Here is a 22,070-nt window from a genome sequence, read left to right as displayed (position 1 = left end):
CTGTACTTTATATAGTACTTACATTAATTATTGTATAATTCTTGCTTCCTTGATTATGCCTTGTGATGGTCTCAACACCCACCTAGAGTGGGAGGATCTCAAAACAATGACCTATACTATCATTGCTACTCATCTAAGTTACCACAATGTGTTTTCTGTGAGTCTCCATTTGAAAACAGCTGTGGCTGGCATGGCAGAAGCCCCGATGGACTGGGTGCACAGGTGGAGCAAGCTTACCCAGCAACATGTAACCTTTCCTGTCGGTTTCGCAATTAAGTTTGTGGGGAAGCTGGAAGGAAAGTGACAAAAGGCACTCGTGATTATGGGTCATAAGTGCAAACCAATTGTCAAGTTCCCAGATCATAATCATGTGACCCCCACAGATACTGGGACAGCTGGAACGCCAAGAACTAGTTGTAACCACCATTTGTTCAGCACTGTTATTACTTTGAATTCCTGCTGAACGAACAGTCATAGGTTGAGGACTACCTGTATTTGAAAGATGTTCACAAATCTATATTTTTCATGAACTCTTTACTTCAAAAGTGAACCAAAGAAATACATATAGGCCCATATTCTAGCTTTATTCCTGCTTCCATTTTAACTTCTCTCCATCCATTGCTTTGTACTAAACAGAATTCCTAAAAACGAAAGCCTCTTTTTACTGTTAGTTTTTTTTTATCATATTGCACTAAAAGTAGACAATATGAATTTCAGATTACACTGGCTATTAGACCATTATGTTTTCCATATTCCTTGTCATTTCAGAATGCCTGCTGTTTAATATTACCCTTACTAAATTGTGAAAAAGCCAGTGCTGACTGTACAACTTCAATTTATTTTGTGTGCTTTTAAAGGATATAAATAATGACCAAAATTACAAAATTTATAACTGGAAGCCCAAGCATATTTACAGAGAAGAATTTGTTGCAGTGAGGCTACTATTTGCTTGTTCCTATACAATGTTCCTTTGGGTACTATTTTCAATGTTTAATATCAGCCTACTACATACATATCAACAATGATAGGCAAAATATATACAAGGAACTAATTGGTTCAAGTATATTGTATTAAAAGGTTCTTTTGTCATCCAGTGCTATGATTAGGATCAACTAAACCATATACAATTTTCAGTTTTAAATCGAGTTTCATTATCAATTTTGCTAAAAATTCCATTGAGTGTAACTGAATTTTCAGTTAGATATGAAAGAATAATAAAAAACATTGAAGTCAACCACACTATTCATAAATATCTCTATAATGATGTCCAAAATGACTCACAATTTGACTGGATAGAATATACATTTAAAATGCTGTTTTTCGCCTATGATCAATATTTTTACTGTAATTTATTCAGTTCCACTGAAATATACATAAATGTTATTGTACAAATACTCCACGAAGACATTAAAAAATTAAAATACTTGAAACAAACTGTAAGCAAATTTCATTAAATTCCATGTTAAGCCAGTGCTCAACAGGTTATTTTGTGGAAACAATGTATTACTTTGGATTTTTTTAAAACTTTATTTAGGAAACAAAATCTTTTAAATTGAACTTTTTCATTAAAATCAGCTGCGACAGAAAATTTAATAAAAATTGCAGTTGGATTAAAAGCATCTTTGAAACATTGATAAGCTTAAATGGCTATAATGACTTGAAAAACTGTGTACAGTTGCATGTACCTTAGTGCAATTGCTGGGCAGCTTTTATTTTACTCTTCCAAAGTACAAAGCATCCAATTTATAGATGACACCACTGTTACCACTGTTGCAAACAGTACAGCAGCAGTTTAACTTCAAATTAAGTCCTAATTCTCTTCATAGTTAATGATTTTCTTTATCATAAATATTCACACTTTTTCATATAATTTTTCCTCTGTCACACAAAAATATTTAATACAAGGTGCATTTTCATGCATTATTATTAATTCCTCTTCTTAAAACCATTAATCAATCTTATCACACTGCTATATAGAACCTCTTTTTTTCCAGATGATTAAATGGCATGTAGTTTACAAAAACAGCAACTAACAAATGAAGGAAATTAATAACTTGCTATTATTTTTTTAAACATATTAAACAAAAATTATATAGGATTTTCATAATTTCTCAAATATTGTATTAAATAATCTGGGTCTATTTCAATGTTCAATTTGCCAAATAAGAAACCCAACTATAACTGAACATTGTATTACCAAGCAGCATTAATGTTAGAGACCTTTGTAAAAGTAGAACATTAAAATATGAAATCAAAGAAAGCACTGTGGCAAAGTCCTAAGAAAATTGCGTGCACGAAAACTATCTCCCACTCCTCTTGTGGGCTCTATGAAAAGTCTTCATCCCATGTCATTCTTCTGTCAACGCTGCAGGAAGAACAATCACCAGAAATGACCAGCAGCCTTTATATTTATATATATATTTATTTATATATATTTATGTTTTTGCTAGTTTCAAGGCCACTCAGTGCAGTCTTCCTCTCTGTTAGATTGAAGAGTTGCTTATCATGGAAAGGCTGTGCTGTGACTGCTTTGAGTGCAAGGCACAACAAGAAATGATGAACAGTTCATTATCAGAAAATCGTGGTTTCATACTTGGTATTAATTCCTCTTTTAGCTTCTTGTCCTGGTTCTACAATCCATGGTAGATTGGTAAGAGTCTTTTGTTCAGTAGGATCTATCTGCTTTGAAACAAATAAACACAGGAATGCTTTATCTATTTAAATTACAAAAATTTTAAAACTATGTTTAAAGTTTCTCAATAGGACACATTACATGGTTGTACCATATATTGTTTTTTACCTACTGATGATCCAGTTTTTTGCCTACTGTTTGTTAATTTTCACTCTCCTCACAAAATTGTGTTGCTGGAATGAAACACATTACACTAAATCTGAAATTGTAGTATAACCTTACACCACGATATAGCATGTGAAGCTTACAGATTTAAAAAGATCAGACTTCAAGATTCACATTCTTTTTTGCCTTTGAAATTACTCTAAGTACATATAATCAAAGTACATCTATTAGTCAATATCACAAAAAGCTGCAGACAATCAGGAGGGCCAAGCATATACATCTCCAGCAATTTGAAAGAGGTGCATATGCAACGTGAATAGTGTTCCTCCTCTGGCTTGTAAATGCACGCATAGGAGTGTAACATTTCATATGTTCAAAACATAAAATAAACTCTAACAACCATAAAACTACAAAAACATAAACGTTTTCATGAAAACTCACAAATACTTAAAATTCAATGTTGGCAAATTTTTCTGTGGCTGAAAGCAGCACAAATATTTGTTGGAGTGCCCACATAATAAACTTAATATCACATTTTTTGGTCTTCCTGGATTTTGAGATGAAAAGAGGGATACCTAGCCTGCTAAAAGGAGACAGGGTTTTCCCATGCCTCCTATAAATTTATGATGGAGATAGAATTTGAATTCTTGTTTCCAATCATATGGAGTGTTTAATACATTGAATCAAACATTTATATAGCTGTCCTCCTGCTGCCTTTTCGCCAAGTAAAGATTTCCAGGTTTACTAGGAATCATCCTTCATGTTATTCCCACAACATAGGCCTGTAGATTTGGAGAGTAAGGCTTGAAAAACCACTCTACTCATATGAACAGTTTTAACCTTCACATGTGGAGATACCAACCTGATCAGAGTACTGCCAACTATATCATCTCCTGCTACTCCAGATTTTATTTGTAGTTACTCTGATTTTCATTTTGTTTGATTTTTATCTTTTTATAACGATGTAACATGTATTATTGTATATCACTCACAATAAATATGTTACAAAATGTGTATAAGTGATACTAATATCTAGTAAATACTAGGCAGTAATTTCTGGACAATTTGATCTTTATAATAACCATTTAAGAAGTTAACTTTTTGTCAGTTCTTTTGTATTTCTCCCCAATCCACAGGATGATGATAGATACTTCTTGTTTTGTTACAAATCATCTATGAGCTTGTTCATGTCTCTCCCATTTTACCCCTTCAGTCATAATAACCCTGAAAAACATGGCTATGGGGATAGAATTCAATAATATCTGGAAGTGCCTTTCTTTTACTTTACTTACTGAATTTTGAACCAGGCAATAGCAGATATATTGAGGCATAATCTTATATTGGATATAATTATTGATTATTAAAGACTTTACAGTAGTATGGTTAGAATTATCTTCAAGAATATCTTTCATATCAAACTTCTGAAATTGTAAAATTAACTTTTAGCTAGTTGCAATAAATATACATATATCTCTCAGCATATTTGGAGTAAAATTTACAATTTGTAATTTACAAGCACAGTTCAGGCCAACAGCATTTATCACAGGTTGATATTAAGTTCCTTCTATATGGATTATGCTTCTTACTCACCATAGATTTTCGAATGCTGACACGTGGTTTTGGGATTGGCTTGGTAGGTTTATTATCAAAGCTTTCGGGGAGTGTTGAAGAATGGCCTCCTTTTCGAGCTTGAAGTGCCAGTTGATAAGCTACTTCAAATGCCTGTCCCAATGTGAGAATTATTTCATAGGCTAAATTCTGGAATAGCAACAAACAGCAGGATTAAGCTGATTAATATGAATATAACTTTAAAAGAATATCCTAAATGTAGGGTAGTTTTGACTAATTGTGAAAAGGCTATATTAATTGCTTTTTGCACATCAGTGTTGTCTTATCATTTTCTGCTACTGACACAGAAAATTGTAGAGACAACGTAAGTTCTTCCCTCACCTACAGTAAGTTGAACATTCAAATGTAAATATTCATTCAATCATACATGCATATCTGCTATCTGTAGGAAGATAACGGGTGTAGGACATACTGAATACACAGAATTCTGCAAATAATACTGTATTTACCTGGAAGGAAGAGGAGCCTGAATTCAAAATGCACCCTTCCTCATGAAGCGTACATGGGAAAAAATTAGAAACGTAACAATTCTGTGCAATGTCCAGCTCCCCCATCTTTTCAAGATAGGATTGCCAATTCCACCTGAACGCAATCCTGGAGAACACTCTTGCCATCAATATGAATGTGTCTGTCTATGTGTCATGCTTATATGCATATACAGGTATGAGTATACCAAATCTGCCAGAAGCTACACTGTAAAAGTAGGTAACCAACAAATTTATTTTCTTTAAAATGAACTATCCCATTTATAAAATTAATACTGTCATAATCAGAAACTCACGAGTATACACCACATATTCCCCTTCTTTCTTCCAGCAGAAACTGTAAAGACAAAGGGATAAGGACACAATGGAGGGGGAAGGGAAAATTGCATTGGGAAGGGAAGGGAAAGGAAGGGAAGGGAAGGAAAAAGGAAACAGAACAAAACTAGATGGAGAGAAAGTGAGGGGAAGAGCTGAAGTGTAAACACGGTTTCTCTCATTTCTTCCCAGTTTAATTATTTTTCCCCGGTTACCTCTTTAATTTCAATAGCATTCTCTATTACCAGTTAATGACAGATAATTGCCTAATTTTTTGTAAGTAAAAAGGGAAGAGAAACTCATCTTTCTATTTATTTATACTTAGTATCATTTTAAGAACAGTACTGTGAGCTTACACAATCTATTTTACTTTGTCATGTCAACTGAAATCACCATGTGTACATTTTTATAGGTCACTGCTTAACACAAAACATCAGAATCCACACTGAAATCCAGACAATAACAGAATGATAAAAGATTTGATGTTTTGCAAACTTGCAATCCTTTACACAGATAGCAACTGCACATTGGCCTATTTCAGCACAGTCTTAAAATTAATACTCATAAACACATTCATAAATGCTGATCTCACACTGGCCATGAAATGGGAGATCTTCTTTCTTGAACCTTCCATTATTTATTTGTAAGCCAGTAATAGTTCCAAATGAAACTTTTAAAGATATTAAAGATATTTTTGTAAACTGAATTAATCTTGCAATAGGATTCAGCAACTGATTTTACAATTTATCATTTATCACTATCCGATCATTAACATCAAGGAATGAAACAAGCAGACTCCATAGATTAGCTACTAAAACTATACATTAAAATTTAGGTTTGCTTATTTATCTGCTAAATCAATAACTTTCCTCTTGTCTTTGTGAGGTAAACCAGATAGGAATCACAACCAGGCGAGCAAATTCTACTTTATTGTAAAGTACATTGTAAGAATCTTGCAAGTCTGAAAATACCATTCTTCCTCCCTCCCTCCCCTGGTCTCTTACAACACAAGAAACTAGAGAGGGTCTATTCTGAGCTTCTTGTCCCATCCATTCTCCAGCTGCGGGCTGTGCTCTCTTATCTGGTTGTTCCTTTGGCAGCATCTCTTTGCCCAGTCTCCCAAGTCTTTCCCACACATTGTTACACGTCTTAATGCAAAAAGGCTCCTATGTAGCATCCTTGTCTCTACTTGTTCCCCACAATAAGAAGACAGATTGGGCTGAATAAGTGACTAATCAAAGTCATTCACTAAATTTCCAAAGCTGAAGGATTCTTGAACCTTAATCATCCAGACTGCTTATTTTGGTATATTTAACATAGATTTTTAAGAAGAAACTATGCAACAGCAAACTTGTCTACTAGTTTTGTAATATTTATTTTGCTAGTGATTATAAAATTGTACATTGTTTAAATGGAATTCTCAGTCAGTTGTGATAGATAAGGTTTACAAATATTGGTGTAGTTGTTATATATTTGTATATATTTTGTTGGCATTTTTATTCAGCTGTTGGATTACACATGGTTTGTTGGAATGTGCTGATCCGTTTTGGCAACATACTACTTAAAATATTCTTTGACATATTTATATTTATGTACTGATTACTGGGTTAGAATGTTCTACAGCAGCCTCTGAGTGAAGAGTAAACTAAAATTCAGTGGGGAAGCCAGACTACAGTATAATGTTGGTGGAACCATAACAGAAATCATTCTACAATATATGTTTCAAGGTGACATTCTATAAGCTTCTAAAGCTCATATTTTTCAGAACACATTCCACAACACCAGCTGTTATTTTAATTAAATTAAGCATCTAAAATTGTAAACTCCAAAGTTTCTATTTATATTTGTGATAAAAAGATATATATTATTTTAAGATCTGTCTATAGCCTAGCAGTCAATGGTTCATTTTGCTGTTGGAATTTAATTCCAAATAAATGTCTACTTTATAAGGCTTGAATTTTTATAGCAGAAATACATCTGAAGCGATAGCTTATATGCTTTGAATCAGATTGGTAAGTGCAGTATTAAGAAAACTATTTTTCAAGTTGAAAATTTGCTCACAGAATACAGGAATACTAATAGAAAGCCAGCAATTTAACTCACAAATTATTTGACAGCCAGTGATAAACAGTACTATTGCCAAGATTAAAATTCACATTTTATCAGCATTTCAGGAACAATTGTTATGGTAAATTTCACTGGATTTAAATTGAGATACAAGTCTTAAAGGCTTATAATACTTATCTCACAGAAAATGTTGCTTTATCCTTTTTTGTCAAAAGAAAATTACCCTAACATTTTGAACCAATCATTATTTGTCCCAGAGTTCAGTACTATATGCTTGGATATATTGAACTTATGGGGCTTTGTGAACTATGTGCAGAATTGGTGGTTACTAGTTGCTTACTGCAATGTGAAAATAACTCTTTAACTCCCAGTTATTTTGTCATGAAGCAGCAGCAAATTCATTTCTAGTCTCCTCCACTTAGTTACAGGCAAAGGGGTCTAAACGGTTGCAGGCCCCTCTCCCACTATAGAGACCAACTTAACCATAACCCAACCAGAGTAGTAGCAGCTACAAACAGCTTCTGCCCTATCCTGTGCCCAAAAAATATCGTGGTTTAAAATGTCAGTGAGCCTAATCAAATCCAGCCCTATCTTTATATGTGTTACATTATTTTTTCTTGTAAGTTTTCCTATTTCTTTAAAATATAATTGGATAATCAGGCAATTACAAACAGGAAAACCTTATTCAAGATATTCTGCCTATGCATAAAAATCCTCAGTTGGATTATTTGTCTTATTTCACTATTTACATATGGAATCATATGTAAATAGTTAGTAGTCAGAAAAATTTGTTCAACATATGTCCATAAATATCTATTTCTAATCACAGTAACTTTAAAAGGATGACTTGTTGCATAGAACAGCATTCCCCAACCTTTGTGTCTTGGTGGACTGGTGGCAGTGGCGGCAAGGTGGGAGGAGAGAGGAGATGGTTTTGTGCACTTGTGCACTGCTTGCACGCTTGCCCACCACTTGCACTGCCGGGTTTTGAATGGGCTGCAGCCCGACACTAGGCCACGGACCGGGGGTTGGGGACCCATGGCATAGAAATACATAAGAAAAAGAGTTTGTATCATGACTGCAAGGCAGGCCCAGTAACCTGTTCAGTTGTATTGATCTAGGTAATGAGTTCTGAGAGTTTCAGATAAAGCCTGATTACTTTTAAATTTTCAGTTAATGACTAAAGCATAGAGGAAAGAGAGGGGAGCTATCTGAATATTAAGCTGGTAAAAATTAACATAAAATGTTATTTGTAAAACTGGAGCTTTAAAATTATTCCTCTATGCTCAGATTTTGTTCTAGGTGATTCACAGCTAAGACAGACAGGCAGATATTCCTACCCTCCTTTATTACAGAAAGCAGTAACTCATAATAAAAAGGTGTGCAAATAGTCACTGTCTGTCTAATTTTTAAATATTTATTGGAAAAACATATTTTGAGGAACCTGAAGTCCATGGTACACTTGTCCTGCAAATATTCTGCCTATATTTAAATTTGTCCAACATATCCAGGAAGACTTTAATGCAATATTTTATAATGCCCTCATCTTTTCTCATTATTGACATTGGGTATGCCTGATAGAAAATAGATTTATAAAACATTAAGATATAAATTTGAATTCTCAAGATGTGTATGCTGATAAATTCAACCTACTCCTAATATATGGGAAAAACGAATGACCACATGTTGTCTTAACCCATTTGCTAGGCAAAAAACCCTTTGTATGAGAACTATTTTATGGGGGTATCAATTTTCTTTAACAAGACTGTCTCATGTTCAAAACATCACATTAGTACATATTTCTAAGTATACAGAAGACTCAAATATGCATTACTTAATAAATCCAGCAATCCTTTCCTAATCCAATAAAACAAGACCAACATAGGGATTGACAGCACACCCACAGAACAGATGTGACTGACATTCTTGGCTTACTTTTGTTACTGGGATGGCAGTATGCCTGGGAATAGGAATAGTTCACTTTTTGGAGTCCTTAAACTCCATATACACATGCATGCATGCACACACAGAGACACTCACAAAAGCAAAACAAAACCACAAAGCTTAATTTTATTCGTTTTGCCATGATTCTGGTTCATTTTCAGGATATATGAGGAAGGATAAACAGAGATGTGCATTTTCCAAAGAAATAGAACTCATTTTTTTCTATGCACATTTGTCTCAATTTCCCTAATATGCATTAGCATTTGCAGTATGCTACTTGGTCTGAAATATATTGTATTTAGTCTATTTTATGAACTTTCAACCTTTACATAGAAATAAACTAAAAGCTTCAATATGTAGAGAAAAATTTTATTGGAATGTTAGAAACAAACATTGAACAGTAAGTAATAGAACAATAGAGATGGTACTTCATATGATGGGCAAATTAAGTCATAATGTTCCTTCGAGAAATGGTTTCCAGTCACAACAGGAGGCACACTATATGATTCTAGCCATTGTCTCATCTATTTTTCCTTGATTTTCTTTTAACATTTTTTTAAGGAAGGTCAATTAACCAACTTGATGATGAACTTAAAATGGATAGTACATCCTTGGATAGTACATCTGGTCTTTGAAGTTCAAGATTTCTCAAATTATTACTTGTGTTACCAAGTTCCTGCAATAAAGCAAAGGGATTGATATTTTTATCTGTTTCTTCCCTCTATTAGAAAGACAATTTTTTTTATAAAAAAAAGCTGCAGTAAACAAGCTTTGTTTTTGCATTTTGCATCAATAAAACACTGTACATCACAGTTCTATACCAGGGAACTCATCTAGGGTACAGTATTAGGCTTTTATATAACATCTTTGCTCATGTCTAAGGTAAAATGTGGCAAAGAAATCCATGCTATTGGCAGCCAGAAGAAAACTTTGGATTAAGACTTAACTTTATATAATCTAATTAATTTCTCATTTGCTTTTTAAAATCATTTTTGTAAGTCATGATTAATGCTGTGACCACTGCTTAGTCAAATCAAATATTAATTAAAATAACCTAACAAACATCAGTTAATGTACTTACATAGGATTCTTTTTGTAGGCTTCTTTCAGATCATTGTGCTTTATCCCATTATTTTATTAGCTTTTCAGAATGAAAATGATCTGTGTTCTTTTAGAAACGTTTCTGCATTATCTTAAATCCTTCTTCCTCCTTGTAGTATTATTGGAATAGTCTTCCTGGCAGTCTTCTTCTTACCTGAAATGGTTTCTTCATAACAATGCCATACATTTATTGTTGTTTGAAATTCAGGCCTGAGGTGGGGATTACCAGCCCATCTCTCTTTCAAGAATACCCATTACCCAGAGTAATTACTGAGATGCCAGGATCAAGAGAGTGCACACGTGAAGCGGTCTTTGGCCTGCAGGAAGTTCATAGTTTGTCCATATGAGTGCTACAGGAGAACAAGAGATACTTGTCTCTGATTTTTCTGCAGCTTCTCTAGCTGATTACTTCTGGCCATTCCAATCATTGTAACCAGAAATCCCTGCTGCTGTTGTTTTTTAATTTTTTTTAGAATGAATATCTATGAAGCAAGTCTTGTACAATTATGAAACTGCCAAATTTACCCGAAAAACTTTGATCCTGGAAAACCTACTTCTCTGATTAAGAATGAGATTGTTTGCCTTGAAAAAGCCTCCTGCTCCCATCCCTACAATTACAATTTAAAGGGAGGGAAAATCTAAAATTTGTCCATTTCATGATTAGCAAACATCATCTGTGTGAAATGTTGAGGTGCCAGAAGATTATATGCAGGGATTTCTACCATCCCTATAATACAACACAAATGGTTCCCCTGATCATGTTATAATGTCAAGTTTTATATATTCAATTTTCTTTGAGAGGATGGAGGGTCTGTACACAGACTAGTGCTATGCACTTCATTTGGAGGAGCACTTTTTGGACCCATTAGTCAAAGCACTGAAGTGTTGTGGTGGTATGTGGAAATGACCTTGGGAGACAGGAGGAAAAACCATAGCCTAGGCAACAGTCTGATTAGAGACAGCTCAGTCTGCAGCTAGAGGAAAATCAGGAAACATTTTTTAAGGGGTCCTCCCTAGTTTTCCAGCAATTAAAAAGAGAGGAAGGGAGAAATACTTTCAGACTTGCAAGTTTTTGTTTGATACAACCTTATAATAAAGATAATGCTAATACTCCTGGTAGTGCTTCCTTTTTGGACTACCTCAAAGGACTAACAAGTGCCATATACTATCAGGGACTCAATGCAATTGTTTTAAGGCCTTCTCTCTGTTATCTGACCCTCTAGGTGCACATACAGGGCTGTAATTGCAGATGTGCTTACATTTGCTGCAAGATTCAGGACAAAATATCTCACGCTGCTATGGAATCTGCTGTCCCAATATACAGCAATATCTGCACTTGCTTCAAGGGAGATTAATGGAGCATAGGGCTCACTAGATGTTGGTTGAATGTTATTTGTAATATCAGAAGCAGTATACTTTATATAACACTAGTTATTAGCAAAATATTAGGCCAAAATGTAGGTGTTTAAACTGATCCTCCCTAATTTTTCATTATCCTCTTGCTTACATGGCATAGTTGCAATATATTACTTTTCAAAAAGGAACTTAGTTATAACATCATAATGATATGAAACATTTATATTAAATTTTAAATAGTAGTTATTATGCAATTTACTCATCAGTACCAGAACTGCTCTACAACAACTTTCTTCTTAACTGAAATTATGCAGGAAATTATACAGGTTTGTTAGCTACCACATAGAAAAAAAATTATACACCAACCACATCAAAGGCTGTGAACACATGACAATAATGGTGATTTGTCTTCAAGTCTTTTGTAATATAAGCAAATGTTGAGAGGTCTTCGGGGTCTTGTGCGGCACAGGAAATGTTACGAATCTCATGTTCAGCAATAATATTCTAAATGTAAAGAAAAGAAATATTTATATATATTTAATGATCCAATCTAGTACCAATATTTTATAATACTTAGGTTTTACATTGTTGCTAATATAAATAAAATAATAAGCAAGCTGTAGCTGTATTTAAATTCAGCAATAAGCAAAATGTGTTATCTCCTGTCCTGTTCTGTGTTTCTAAACTTTTCATTGTATGGCTGAATTCATTAATCATTATTCCCCTCTCAACTGATATTGAAAGTTAAAATACCTTAAAAAATAGGAAGATACTGTAGAAATATCTACAAAACTTCAAGGTTTTCTTTGCATGTTAGTTATTGAACATGAAGTTTTCGAATCTGTTCTAATGATACTGAGAACAGAAAGGATGTGGTAGATAATTTTGATTACTGACGGTAAAAAAAATAACAGCATTATATTACAGATTTGTTACTGGTTGTTAATATGCAAATGGAATTCATGTACCAGTTTAGTGATTAATATTTAATTTGTCTATTAGATAAAAAGACAAAATTTATTAGTACATAAATATATTCTGTTATCAGAGTAAATGATACAAACTCTTAGACTTTCTTTTTTAAATTTAGGAATCAGTAAATGAATATATAAAATGCTATAGAAGTTAATTTATGGTGCCATACTTACATATTTAACATGAGTGTGAAGACAATTTACTGAACCATATAAACTGAGTGATACTATCCAGATTATTATAACATAAACATTTATTTATTTTATTACTTTACTTTATTGATGAAATTTATATACCACCTCAATCCAATAGGACTCTAGATGGTTTGCAACATGCATTAGAAAATATAAATCAATATGAATAAAATTAAATCTGGCATCAAAGGTCTGCATAACCACTCCAGTTTTTAATATTACAAAAAGATATATACCTTTATTACATCCATTTTATGAGTATTTTTTCATAAAAATATGTATTTATTTCATTAAAGTTAAGCAACTATTATTCTACATATAATTTGCCTATAAAAAATAACAATCATACTAGTAAGCTTTACTTTTTAAAGTTCTTTAAACTAATGTTTTGATTAAAACTAGTTATTCTATTGGTAAAACAGTTTTTCAGGGTTTTTTATTCCTTCTATTGCTAATTTCAAAACTGTTGGATTAAAACACTTTGGATTGCAAATGAAACCATAAATGTTGCCTTAGGATATTAATCCATTAGCAATGCTGTTAAGAAAAAGTCTTCAATATTCTCAGAAAGGAATTAGAATTAGAAGAAGTATTTGTGCCAAAACCAGAAACTGGAATAGCTTAATAAGCTTTGTCATTTTTAATGTACATTTCCAACTTAGTTCTATTTCACTGAAAGGTCTGTTAAAATTTGAATCCGCTAGTTCAAATCCCCCCTCTCTTTCCCCTAAAATTATGGGACTCATAAAGCTAGTTTTGATTCAATATAAGTAAAAATAACTAATCTATGATTTAGAACTGTAAATTTAGTCTTTTTTCCCTTTTGTTTTTGCTGTTGTATGCTACTTAGCATTCTTTAGGACCAAAGCAAGTTAGGAGGCAATTTCCCAATTTGCTTTGATTTTCAAGAACTTTGGGAAATTGCTTCTGGCTTTCATGTTCAAAATGGGAAAAAATTAAACTTGAAAATTGAATAATTGTATAATATAGAAATGGCTTGTAATAACTAAATACAATGCAAAACGTTGAGGTGTAAATATAGTAAGCATTTTACTGTACTGGGAAGAGTCAGAAGTCACTTTTTCCCCTTTTTTTATCCTGCCCCTCCCTTTTCTCCTGTTGTTTAATCTTTATTTTCATTGTACTTTATATTATAAGAAACCTCAATAAAATCCTCAAAACAGAGAACCAAAGCAAATAAATGAATACATTTATTTTAGCTACTTTTACTAAAAATCAGACAAAATCATTGTCCCTTTCACTAACTCCAGTATTGCAATAGAGCAATGCACATGCTTATTCTCAAATGTAATTTAAAGTGCTGATCTATACCTATAAAGCAATACGAGTTCTTAGAGACTGCCATTCCCCAATAGTTTCTGCTATTCTGGGGGGCCTTTGGGGTACAATGGGCTAGTTTTTAATGCCAGTTTGATCATAAAAGAAAGTGGAAAATGCAATCAAAGCCATATTAAAAAATATATATATACACCAGTCTGCAAAGAACTGTGGACCAAGGCATGCACCTAACTATTTATCCTCCCTTCTGTATATCTATTGGATTACTGCTATAATCATGCAACTCTTCCCTGTTTCTCAGGTGATTCCTAGAGGTATCATAAATTTTTAAAGAATAGATGATTTCCCTCATTTGAAATTACAATGAAGACTCCTAAAAAAAACTTGTTTTCCTCAAGGTAATATATGATATTCAATTATCAAAGGAAAGGAACAATTAAAGAGCCCCAATAAGCTCAGTTTGTACTTAAGTTGGAAATGTATGTAAAAATTGTGATTATTTCAAGGAAACAGACATAGACACAAGCAGGTTCATGAAATTTCAATACCTTATGCATCTTATTTTGAAGCTGGCCCGGACAGTATGTATTAAAAAAGAAATAGTATTGGACAGTAAAATTATCACTTGGATGAAACAATATTCACTGATCAAATATACATAAAATGGACAAAGCCAGATGTTTATCTTAAGCCAAACTGCTGCAACATTAGTCAACTTGTGAATAGATCACTATTATTTTAGGTTAAAACTTCATCAATATAGTTTGTTAACTAAATATGAATATCTTTGCTTATGTCTGATAAGCTTCGATATTCTTATAACAATGAGAAATTTAAGCTGTGATCTTAATTAGACAGCTACATCACAAAGGGGAATATAAACAAAACAAAAATAAAACAAATGAAAATGGCATGGACACTGTTATTGGTATTGACCATGTATAAATGAAAAGCAAAGTGTTTGGACTATGAAATAAAGCATGGCTGATGCCATTTACTATGTCCATTTCAATTTATTTCATGGCTAATTGGGGTTCTTTGTGAAAGTGGAGGAGTATCTGTAGTTTTGGCTGCTTTGGTGTGTGTGTGTGTGTGTGTGTGTGTGTGTGTGTGTGTGTGTATAAAAATATAAATGTGTGATGTTCTGGTTTAAGTTGGACAGTTTCTCTAAAAAAAAGTCCTCTACTAAAGTCCTATGATAGAATGTACTGTCGTGCACAATGGTTGTAGACAGATTTGAAAAATATACTAGCAAGGAAATGTCAGTGACATCAAGTAGTTCTGGATTTGTCGTGACCATTTTTATTTTACATTGAATGACACAAATACTTAATTGTTCTACATTTAACACAAAATTCACGGCCTATGAGAGAACACATTCTCTCATAAGTATTGATATAACAGTATCTTTGTAACTCAGGCTATGATTTCATGCATCTGATGAAAGCATCATAGCTTATGAAAGTTTCAGCTAGAATAAACTTGATCATTTTAAAAATGTAATAAGAGTCATTTGCTACTGAAAGGAATGGAGAGCGTCTATTTGCAACTACTTAAAATGAAGTAAGAAATGACACCTACCTTATTTGTTGCATCAATAAATTTTACTCCTTTATAAGAGACAGATAGAACAATAGTAGGAACTTTCTTCATTTGTTCGGTAGACTTCTGAAATTAAAAACAAACATAAAAATTATGAATTGGGGAACTCTGTTATTTCCTTTCTTCTCATCGAGATAAATAATACTTTCCCTGCTATGGTTGTGCAGTGCTTCATTCAAAAGACAGAAGATGTTTCGGAGCAAATAGACAAGTATTGTGGTAGCTATCTGCAACAAACTAAACCAAATCTGCCTTTTGTTATGATTATGTGGCAGATGTGAAAGATAGCCATACAGTTCCCCCCAAACGGTGTGGCTGCTTTCAGGAACTGCATACAGACACTACTTTTGAGCTTTTGTTCATTTAAAGCACTTGCTTCCTTTGCATCTGAAGCACTGCACACTTTTTACCCATTGTAGCTGTAAGAAAATAGTTAAAGTATACCCACCAAATGCTAGAGGGAAAAAGGCTCTGTCTTAATTTATTTAAAAGTATGTGTGGAGGAGGTCTCCTTTCAGGCAAGAAGATAACAAAGAACAGAATGTATTTGCTCTGATCATGTAACAGTTAACAGCAGAAATATTTGAACCAGAAAATAACAATTATAACTGAATCAACATATTACTATTTTGGGGCTTACATTAAAATGTTTAATTTCTAGGTCTGCAAAGTTTATCATTTTGTAATTTATTTTTTTTAAGGCATCTGCAATTATTTGCCATTTAACAATTTATGATAAACTTATGATAAATAAAAACAAAACATTTAAGAAGAGATTCAGACACCCATTTGTCTGAAACGGTATAGGTTTCCTGCTTGAGCAGGGGGTTGGACTAGAAGACATCCAAGGTCCTTTCCAATTCTGTTATTCTGTTATTCATGTCTTTAAAATAGATTTATTTTAGCAGAATAAGCACCTGATAGTGAAATTTCTGAGAAAGAAGCCTTTTGATGTAAAGTCTGACAGGTGTTGGGAAGTTCTCCACTGTCATTTACATCAGTCTTTTCCTATTATTATAAAACCATGATATTCCTGAGGACAAGAGTGGCATTTCAGATTTATGCTTTGTGTCACTTTTACTGTTAAAAGACCATTTTCATGGCACCACCATTTGGGGATGATCTTCAAGGGCAGGCTTCACTTTCTCTGGGTGGACTTCAGCCAGGAAAGAAAATTAGTCTAAAACATTCCATGACTCCTAATCACCTTTCTAGGTTACATATTTAATGGAGTACAATGTACCCAAACTCTTTCTTTGCATTTTAAAAAAATACAAAACATTATTACTGATCATTTTATATAAAACAATGAAGAATTGCGGAAATCTGTAGGGAGGGATTTAGAGATAAGTTTTATATAGATATATTATATAAGAATTTCTATAGAAAAAAGTAGATTTTGTTTATTGTTTCAAGTATTTATAATTTACCTAATTATGGCAATGCAAAATAACTACCTGCAAAATGAGTAAACAATCATCAGATCAAGAAAATGATGTTAATATACAAGCACAACAACTTATCTCACCCCAGATACTTCTGAACCAGAACTCCAGCAACCTTAGCTAACATAGCCGAGCCTGACTTTATTCTGGAATCATTGGTTGAAACTCTTATGATGAGGATACAAGCATTCATGCTTACCAGCATGTGTGAGCAAAGGCTGAAGGAGAACATCATTAATAATTACAATTTCTCCAGATAGATAAACTCCTGGCTGTGGAAGTGAATCAGATGTTGGAAAAGTAAGTTTATCCAAGAGGAAAAGCTTAGATGTCCAGAAGCAAGTGCTATGGTTTGAGTACAGGTGGAGAAGTCTGCATGTCAGACATCTCTTGCAATAATATGTTTGATGCATTATTAAAGGGAAAAGAAGATCATGTCCATTGGCATGTTGAGTTACATAATAAAACATTCAATTCTGCACTGCTCAAGGAAGATGAGATAATGAAGCAGCCTACCAATCAGCATCCTCAGTGAGAGGATGTACTCTTGAACAGGTAACATGATGATATCCCATCTCTCAAGTTTGGGTTCAAGGTTGAGGGAACAGTATGACTTTCTTAAGGTAATTTCCTCTTGCTAAATTTTCCTCGCATATCTCATTCATGCTTAATATCATATCTCATTCATGCTTAATACCATTAGAAATTATCTTCCCACCATCCAATGGCCATACATGGATGATAATGACAGAAGAGTGTTATCTCTCAGGCAGCAGCTCATCTGGAGCAAACCTTCAGCAACTTATGCTGGGATGAGTCACCGGCTTATGTTATCTGAATGATCACAGACTAGATAGAGATCCATAGATCATTTAAATATTTCTGTTGTCACTTTAGAACCTGAACTAAAGTACCCATCGCCATCCACCTACAGCCCAACTACCCACCCTTATCTCCTATGCCAGTGTTGCTAACTTGGATGAGTAAGATGGACATGGTGGCTTTGATATCATATATAGCACATCTCGGAAAAATTAATTAAGTGAAGCCTAAGCATGAGAGAGCTACTGATGTAGTTGCTAAAGTACTGAGCTAGAAACTAGCAATAGTAAGTTCTAGTCTTCCCATAGGCATGAAAGCTACCAGGCTAACTTTGGGCCAGTAACTGTTTCTCAACCCAACTCATTGCACAGGATTATGATTATGGAGAAAATAGAGGGATATGGGGATCTTATTTCTAATTATCTCTAATGCCCTCCCCCAAAATTTCCACGATTCTTCATTGTTTTGTATAAAATAATAATCATTATTTACACCAATGTGAATTGTACAAACTAAAGGTGGGATATAGATCTGGTAATAATAATAATGTAACCTTTTTCAAATTATAGGTTTATCTCCTGTAATCATTTGGAAGAGTAATGGTTTACTCACCCTCATCTTTGCACAGGCATCTTGTGTAGATTCTGTACCTCTTAATTCTTTTACCAGCATAGAACCTAAATACTTAAAGGATACACAAATAATTTGTTTTCTTTAGTTAAGAACAGTGTAAATGACTTAAATTTTGAAGCAGAATTTGCTATTCCGTTTTTTGAACTGAATAATCATGATGTTCTCCAAATATTCTGAAGAACTGCCTAACTGATAAATGGATCTGAAATGGTAAAATTGCAACTTTTTTGTAATGTTTGAGCAAGGTGTCTTTCTCTCCCCTGGTCCTTTCCCTTGCCTCATCTTCAACCAGTTTTGTTCTCCACTTTTGTTCTCCTTCCTTGCTACCCCTTCACTCTGATTTGGCCAATTAATAAACCCCAAAATATCCTTTTCAGTCATGTCAGTGCATACAGTAACCCCCAGGTGAAGTTAGCCCCATCCCTACCAGCTTTCCAGAGCCATGTTTTTCCAGCAATCATGGGAGTAGGGAACTTGCAAAATAATTGAATTATGCTTAAAAGTGTTTATTCTCCCTCAATCTTGATTTTTTCATGTTTAATTTTTTATAGTTGTTTATATTTGTTTTTAACTGTTTTATTGTATATCACACACAGTCACTTTTGTGAGAAAAGCAGATAAGTAAATTTGCTAAATAAATAATACATCCCACCACCTTTCCCCCAAATATATACTTTAAAATTTTTATAATTCTAAAACTTTGGAAGAATGTTCATAATACTGGAAATTCTTATGGAATTTCTTTAGTCACACAAGGAATACAAGTAATCCTCGACTTACAACCACAATTGAGCCCAAATCTGTTATTGCTAAGCAAGACAATTGTTAAGTGAGTTTTTGCTCCTTTTATGACCTTTCTTGCCATAGCTGTTAAAGCGAATCATTGCAGTTGTTAAGTTAGTAACATGGTTGTTAAGTGAATCTGGCTTCCCCATTTCTTTGCTTGTCAGAAGGTTGCAGAAAGGGATCACATGACCCTGGGACACTGCAACGGTCATAAATACATGCCAGTTGCTATTTGTCCAAAATTCTGATCAAGTGACCACAGAGATGCTGCAATGGTTTTAACTGTGAAAAAAGGTCATGTCACTTTTTTCAGTGCCACTATAACTTCCAACAATCACTAAACAAATGGTTGTAAATCGAGGACAACCTGTACCTTGTCACTGCTGCTGTTTATATTAGGGAGAGAAAATAATTAGCCACCTTGTTAACAATCCAATTTCCTCCCCTAAGTTGAGCAATTTTCAGTTGTTTGCAGAGAAACATTCTGTTTGATTGACTTACAAATGCTTTGTAATCACATGATTGGAAAATGAGTTTCTCTGGATGATGCTGCCAGTATTGTACTGGTGTTGATCCTGTAGCTTCATTAGGAGGCCTCAATGTAATAGAGGGTTCACCCCAGTCTCCAGTCTGAAAATAAGACACATTTCCAAAACAAAGTAAGCTCTAGGAAGATTAGCAGGCAATAATGCTTTTCTTCATTTGTAATCAGTTTCTATTGACTAATACTGCATGTGTCATAAACTAATAAACTAACTTACGAAAGCTATGTGGACATTTCATATTATAATACTATGTTTCATCTGAATTTTCTAGCAAAGAACAAGTAATATCCAAAATACATTAGCATTATTTAAAGGAAATTATTACTGAGAGCTAATGGTTAAGACAACAGGTTAGAAACTGTGGAGGCTGTGAATTCAAGTTCTGCCCTAGGCTCAAAGCCATCTGGGAAACCTTGAGCTAATCACTTTCTCTCAGTCCTAGGAAGGAGGCAGTGGCAAAACACCACTGAAAAACCTTGCTAAGAAAATTGCAGAGACTTGTCCAGGCAGTCTCTGAGAATCAGACATGATTGAATGGAAGGGGGAAAATTACTAACATAATATTTTACAGGAGAAGCTAAAGACAGTTTCAGATACTTTACTCAAAATGGAAAATTCAATTAAACAAAGTACCTGAAAATAAACACCTACACTGTTCACTACTGATATGACTACAACTAGGCTTGTTTTATGAAAAGAAAATCTTATTTTGGCCAGTGGGACTTACTCCTAAGAAAACCTATTAGAAGTATAGTATTGCACCACTCTTTAAGTACTTAAAAGTCAATTCTGTAAAAACCAATGGGATAAAAAAATTATCTTAAGTCAATTTGCTAAGCATTAGAAATTAATATAATTACAGAAGGAAAGAAATAAACATTTTAGTATAATTTTCTTAGGAGTAAGCCTCACCAAATAAAATTGAATTAATTTTGGAGCAAATCTGTAGGGTTTTCTTTTAATTCACAATTAATTAATTAATTCACAAAAACAATTACATTTAAAAGGCACTTACTAAAACAACACATTAAATTAAATGCTAAAAGTAATTTCTTAGTCCATTTTTAAGTTATTTGTTCCTGCTGAACTGTTCTTGCATGGACAGAAATGGCAACTAATCATTAACATTTTATTAATCTTATTTAAACTTGAAAACGTAACACATTAGCAAAAGCAACAGAAAAGCATAATTTTTACTGAGAATTCCAGTCACAGAAAGTATGCTTTAATTTCTCAAATCAGGACAGAGCAAACATAATAAGCATTATATACATATATACATATACATATATGTATCTCCCACATCTATGGGCCACATTAAAGACAAAGACAGAAGTTTATACAGATCTACAGTAACAAGCAGCACAAGATAAAGTTGAAGGCACCAAAATTTTCTGTTTGGTGGAAACCAAAGCAGAATTGTAGAAACTCAAGCAAACAGAAACAACTTTGTGCCAACATTGCTGTATTTTTAGTTGAAGGCTGACAGTAATGCAATTCATCTTCTTTTCTTAAAAGTGCTTTAACAATATCTTGAATAACTATTTCAACATTTTCCAAATGAAAGTTTTTTGGGGTTTTTTTTAATAAGAAAAGTGACTAATAAGGCAGTAAGTGAATAAGTCCCTACATCCTTGGAGCAGATGCATTTTTCTCTTTATCTTTCTTAATACTGGGAAATGCCATTGCACTTGTGCAATATAGCAAATACTGGTATATGCATAGTAATGCACTTGTTAGCACATACATTCGTGGTGACGCAGTGGTTAGAATGCAGTACTGCAGGCTATTTCTGCTGATTGCTGGTTGCCAGCAGTTCGGCAGTTCGATTCTAACCAGCTCAAGGTTGACTCAGCCTTCCATCCTTCCGAGGTCAGTAAAATGAGGACCCAGATTGTTGGGAGCAATATGCTGACTCTGTAAACCACTTAGAAAGGGCTGTAAAGCACCGTGAAGTGGTATATAAGTCTAAATGCTATTGCTATTAATAATATTCAATATTAATAATGTCAATTAATTCTAGATTGAATCCAATGTTAAACACATGTAACTGATTTTGCGAAAGCAACTTTCTC

At 33.6% G+C, this 22,070-nt stretch overlaps 1 protein-coding gene across 2 annotated transcripts in view; it reads right to left on the bottom strand.

Annotated features, from left to right (window-relative positions):
- Positions 1 to 2,437: 2,437 nt before the first annotated feature.
- The window catches only part of LOC107290549 (ankyrin repeat and sterile alpha motif domain-containing protein 1B), a 32,361-nt gene continuing 12,728 nt past the window's right edge, over positions 2,438 to 22,070 (bottom strand). The window contains exons 2-7 of one of the 2 annotated variants that reach the window (XM_015819436.1): positions 19,952 to 20,080; positions 18,644 to 18,715; positions 15,744 to 15,830; positions 12,061 to 12,198; positions 4,388 to 4,555; positions 2,438 to 2,682 (exon numbers count right to left, since the gene is read on the bottom strand). In XM_015819436.1, coding sequence (XP_015674922.1) covers positions 2,572 to 2,682; positions 4,388 to 4,555; positions 12,061 to 12,198; positions 15,744 to 15,830; positions 18,644 to 18,715; positions 19,952 to 20,080 — 705 coding nt within the window. In that variant the 3' untranslated portion in view covers positions 2,438 to 2,571. The remainder of the gene's footprint in view (positions 2,683 to 4,387; positions 4,556 to 12,060; positions 12,199 to 15,743; positions 15,831 to 18,643; positions 18,716 to 19,951; positions 20,081 to 22,070) is intronic. The other variant, XM_015819435.1, reaches the window with a different exon arrangement.

Source organism: Protobothrops mucrosquamatus, unplaced genomic scaffold, assembly GCF_001527695.2.
Source record: "Protobothrops mucrosquamatus isolate PMUCROS unplaced genomic scaffold, P.Mucros_1.0 scaffold921, whole genome shotgun sequence".
Classification (NCBI taxonomy): Eukaryota; Metazoa; Chordata; class Lepidosauria; order Squamata; family Viperidae; genus Protobothrops; species Protobothrops mucrosquamatus.
Note: the sequence above shows the minus strand (reverse complement) of the source record. Positions and strands in the feature narration are given on the sequence as shown.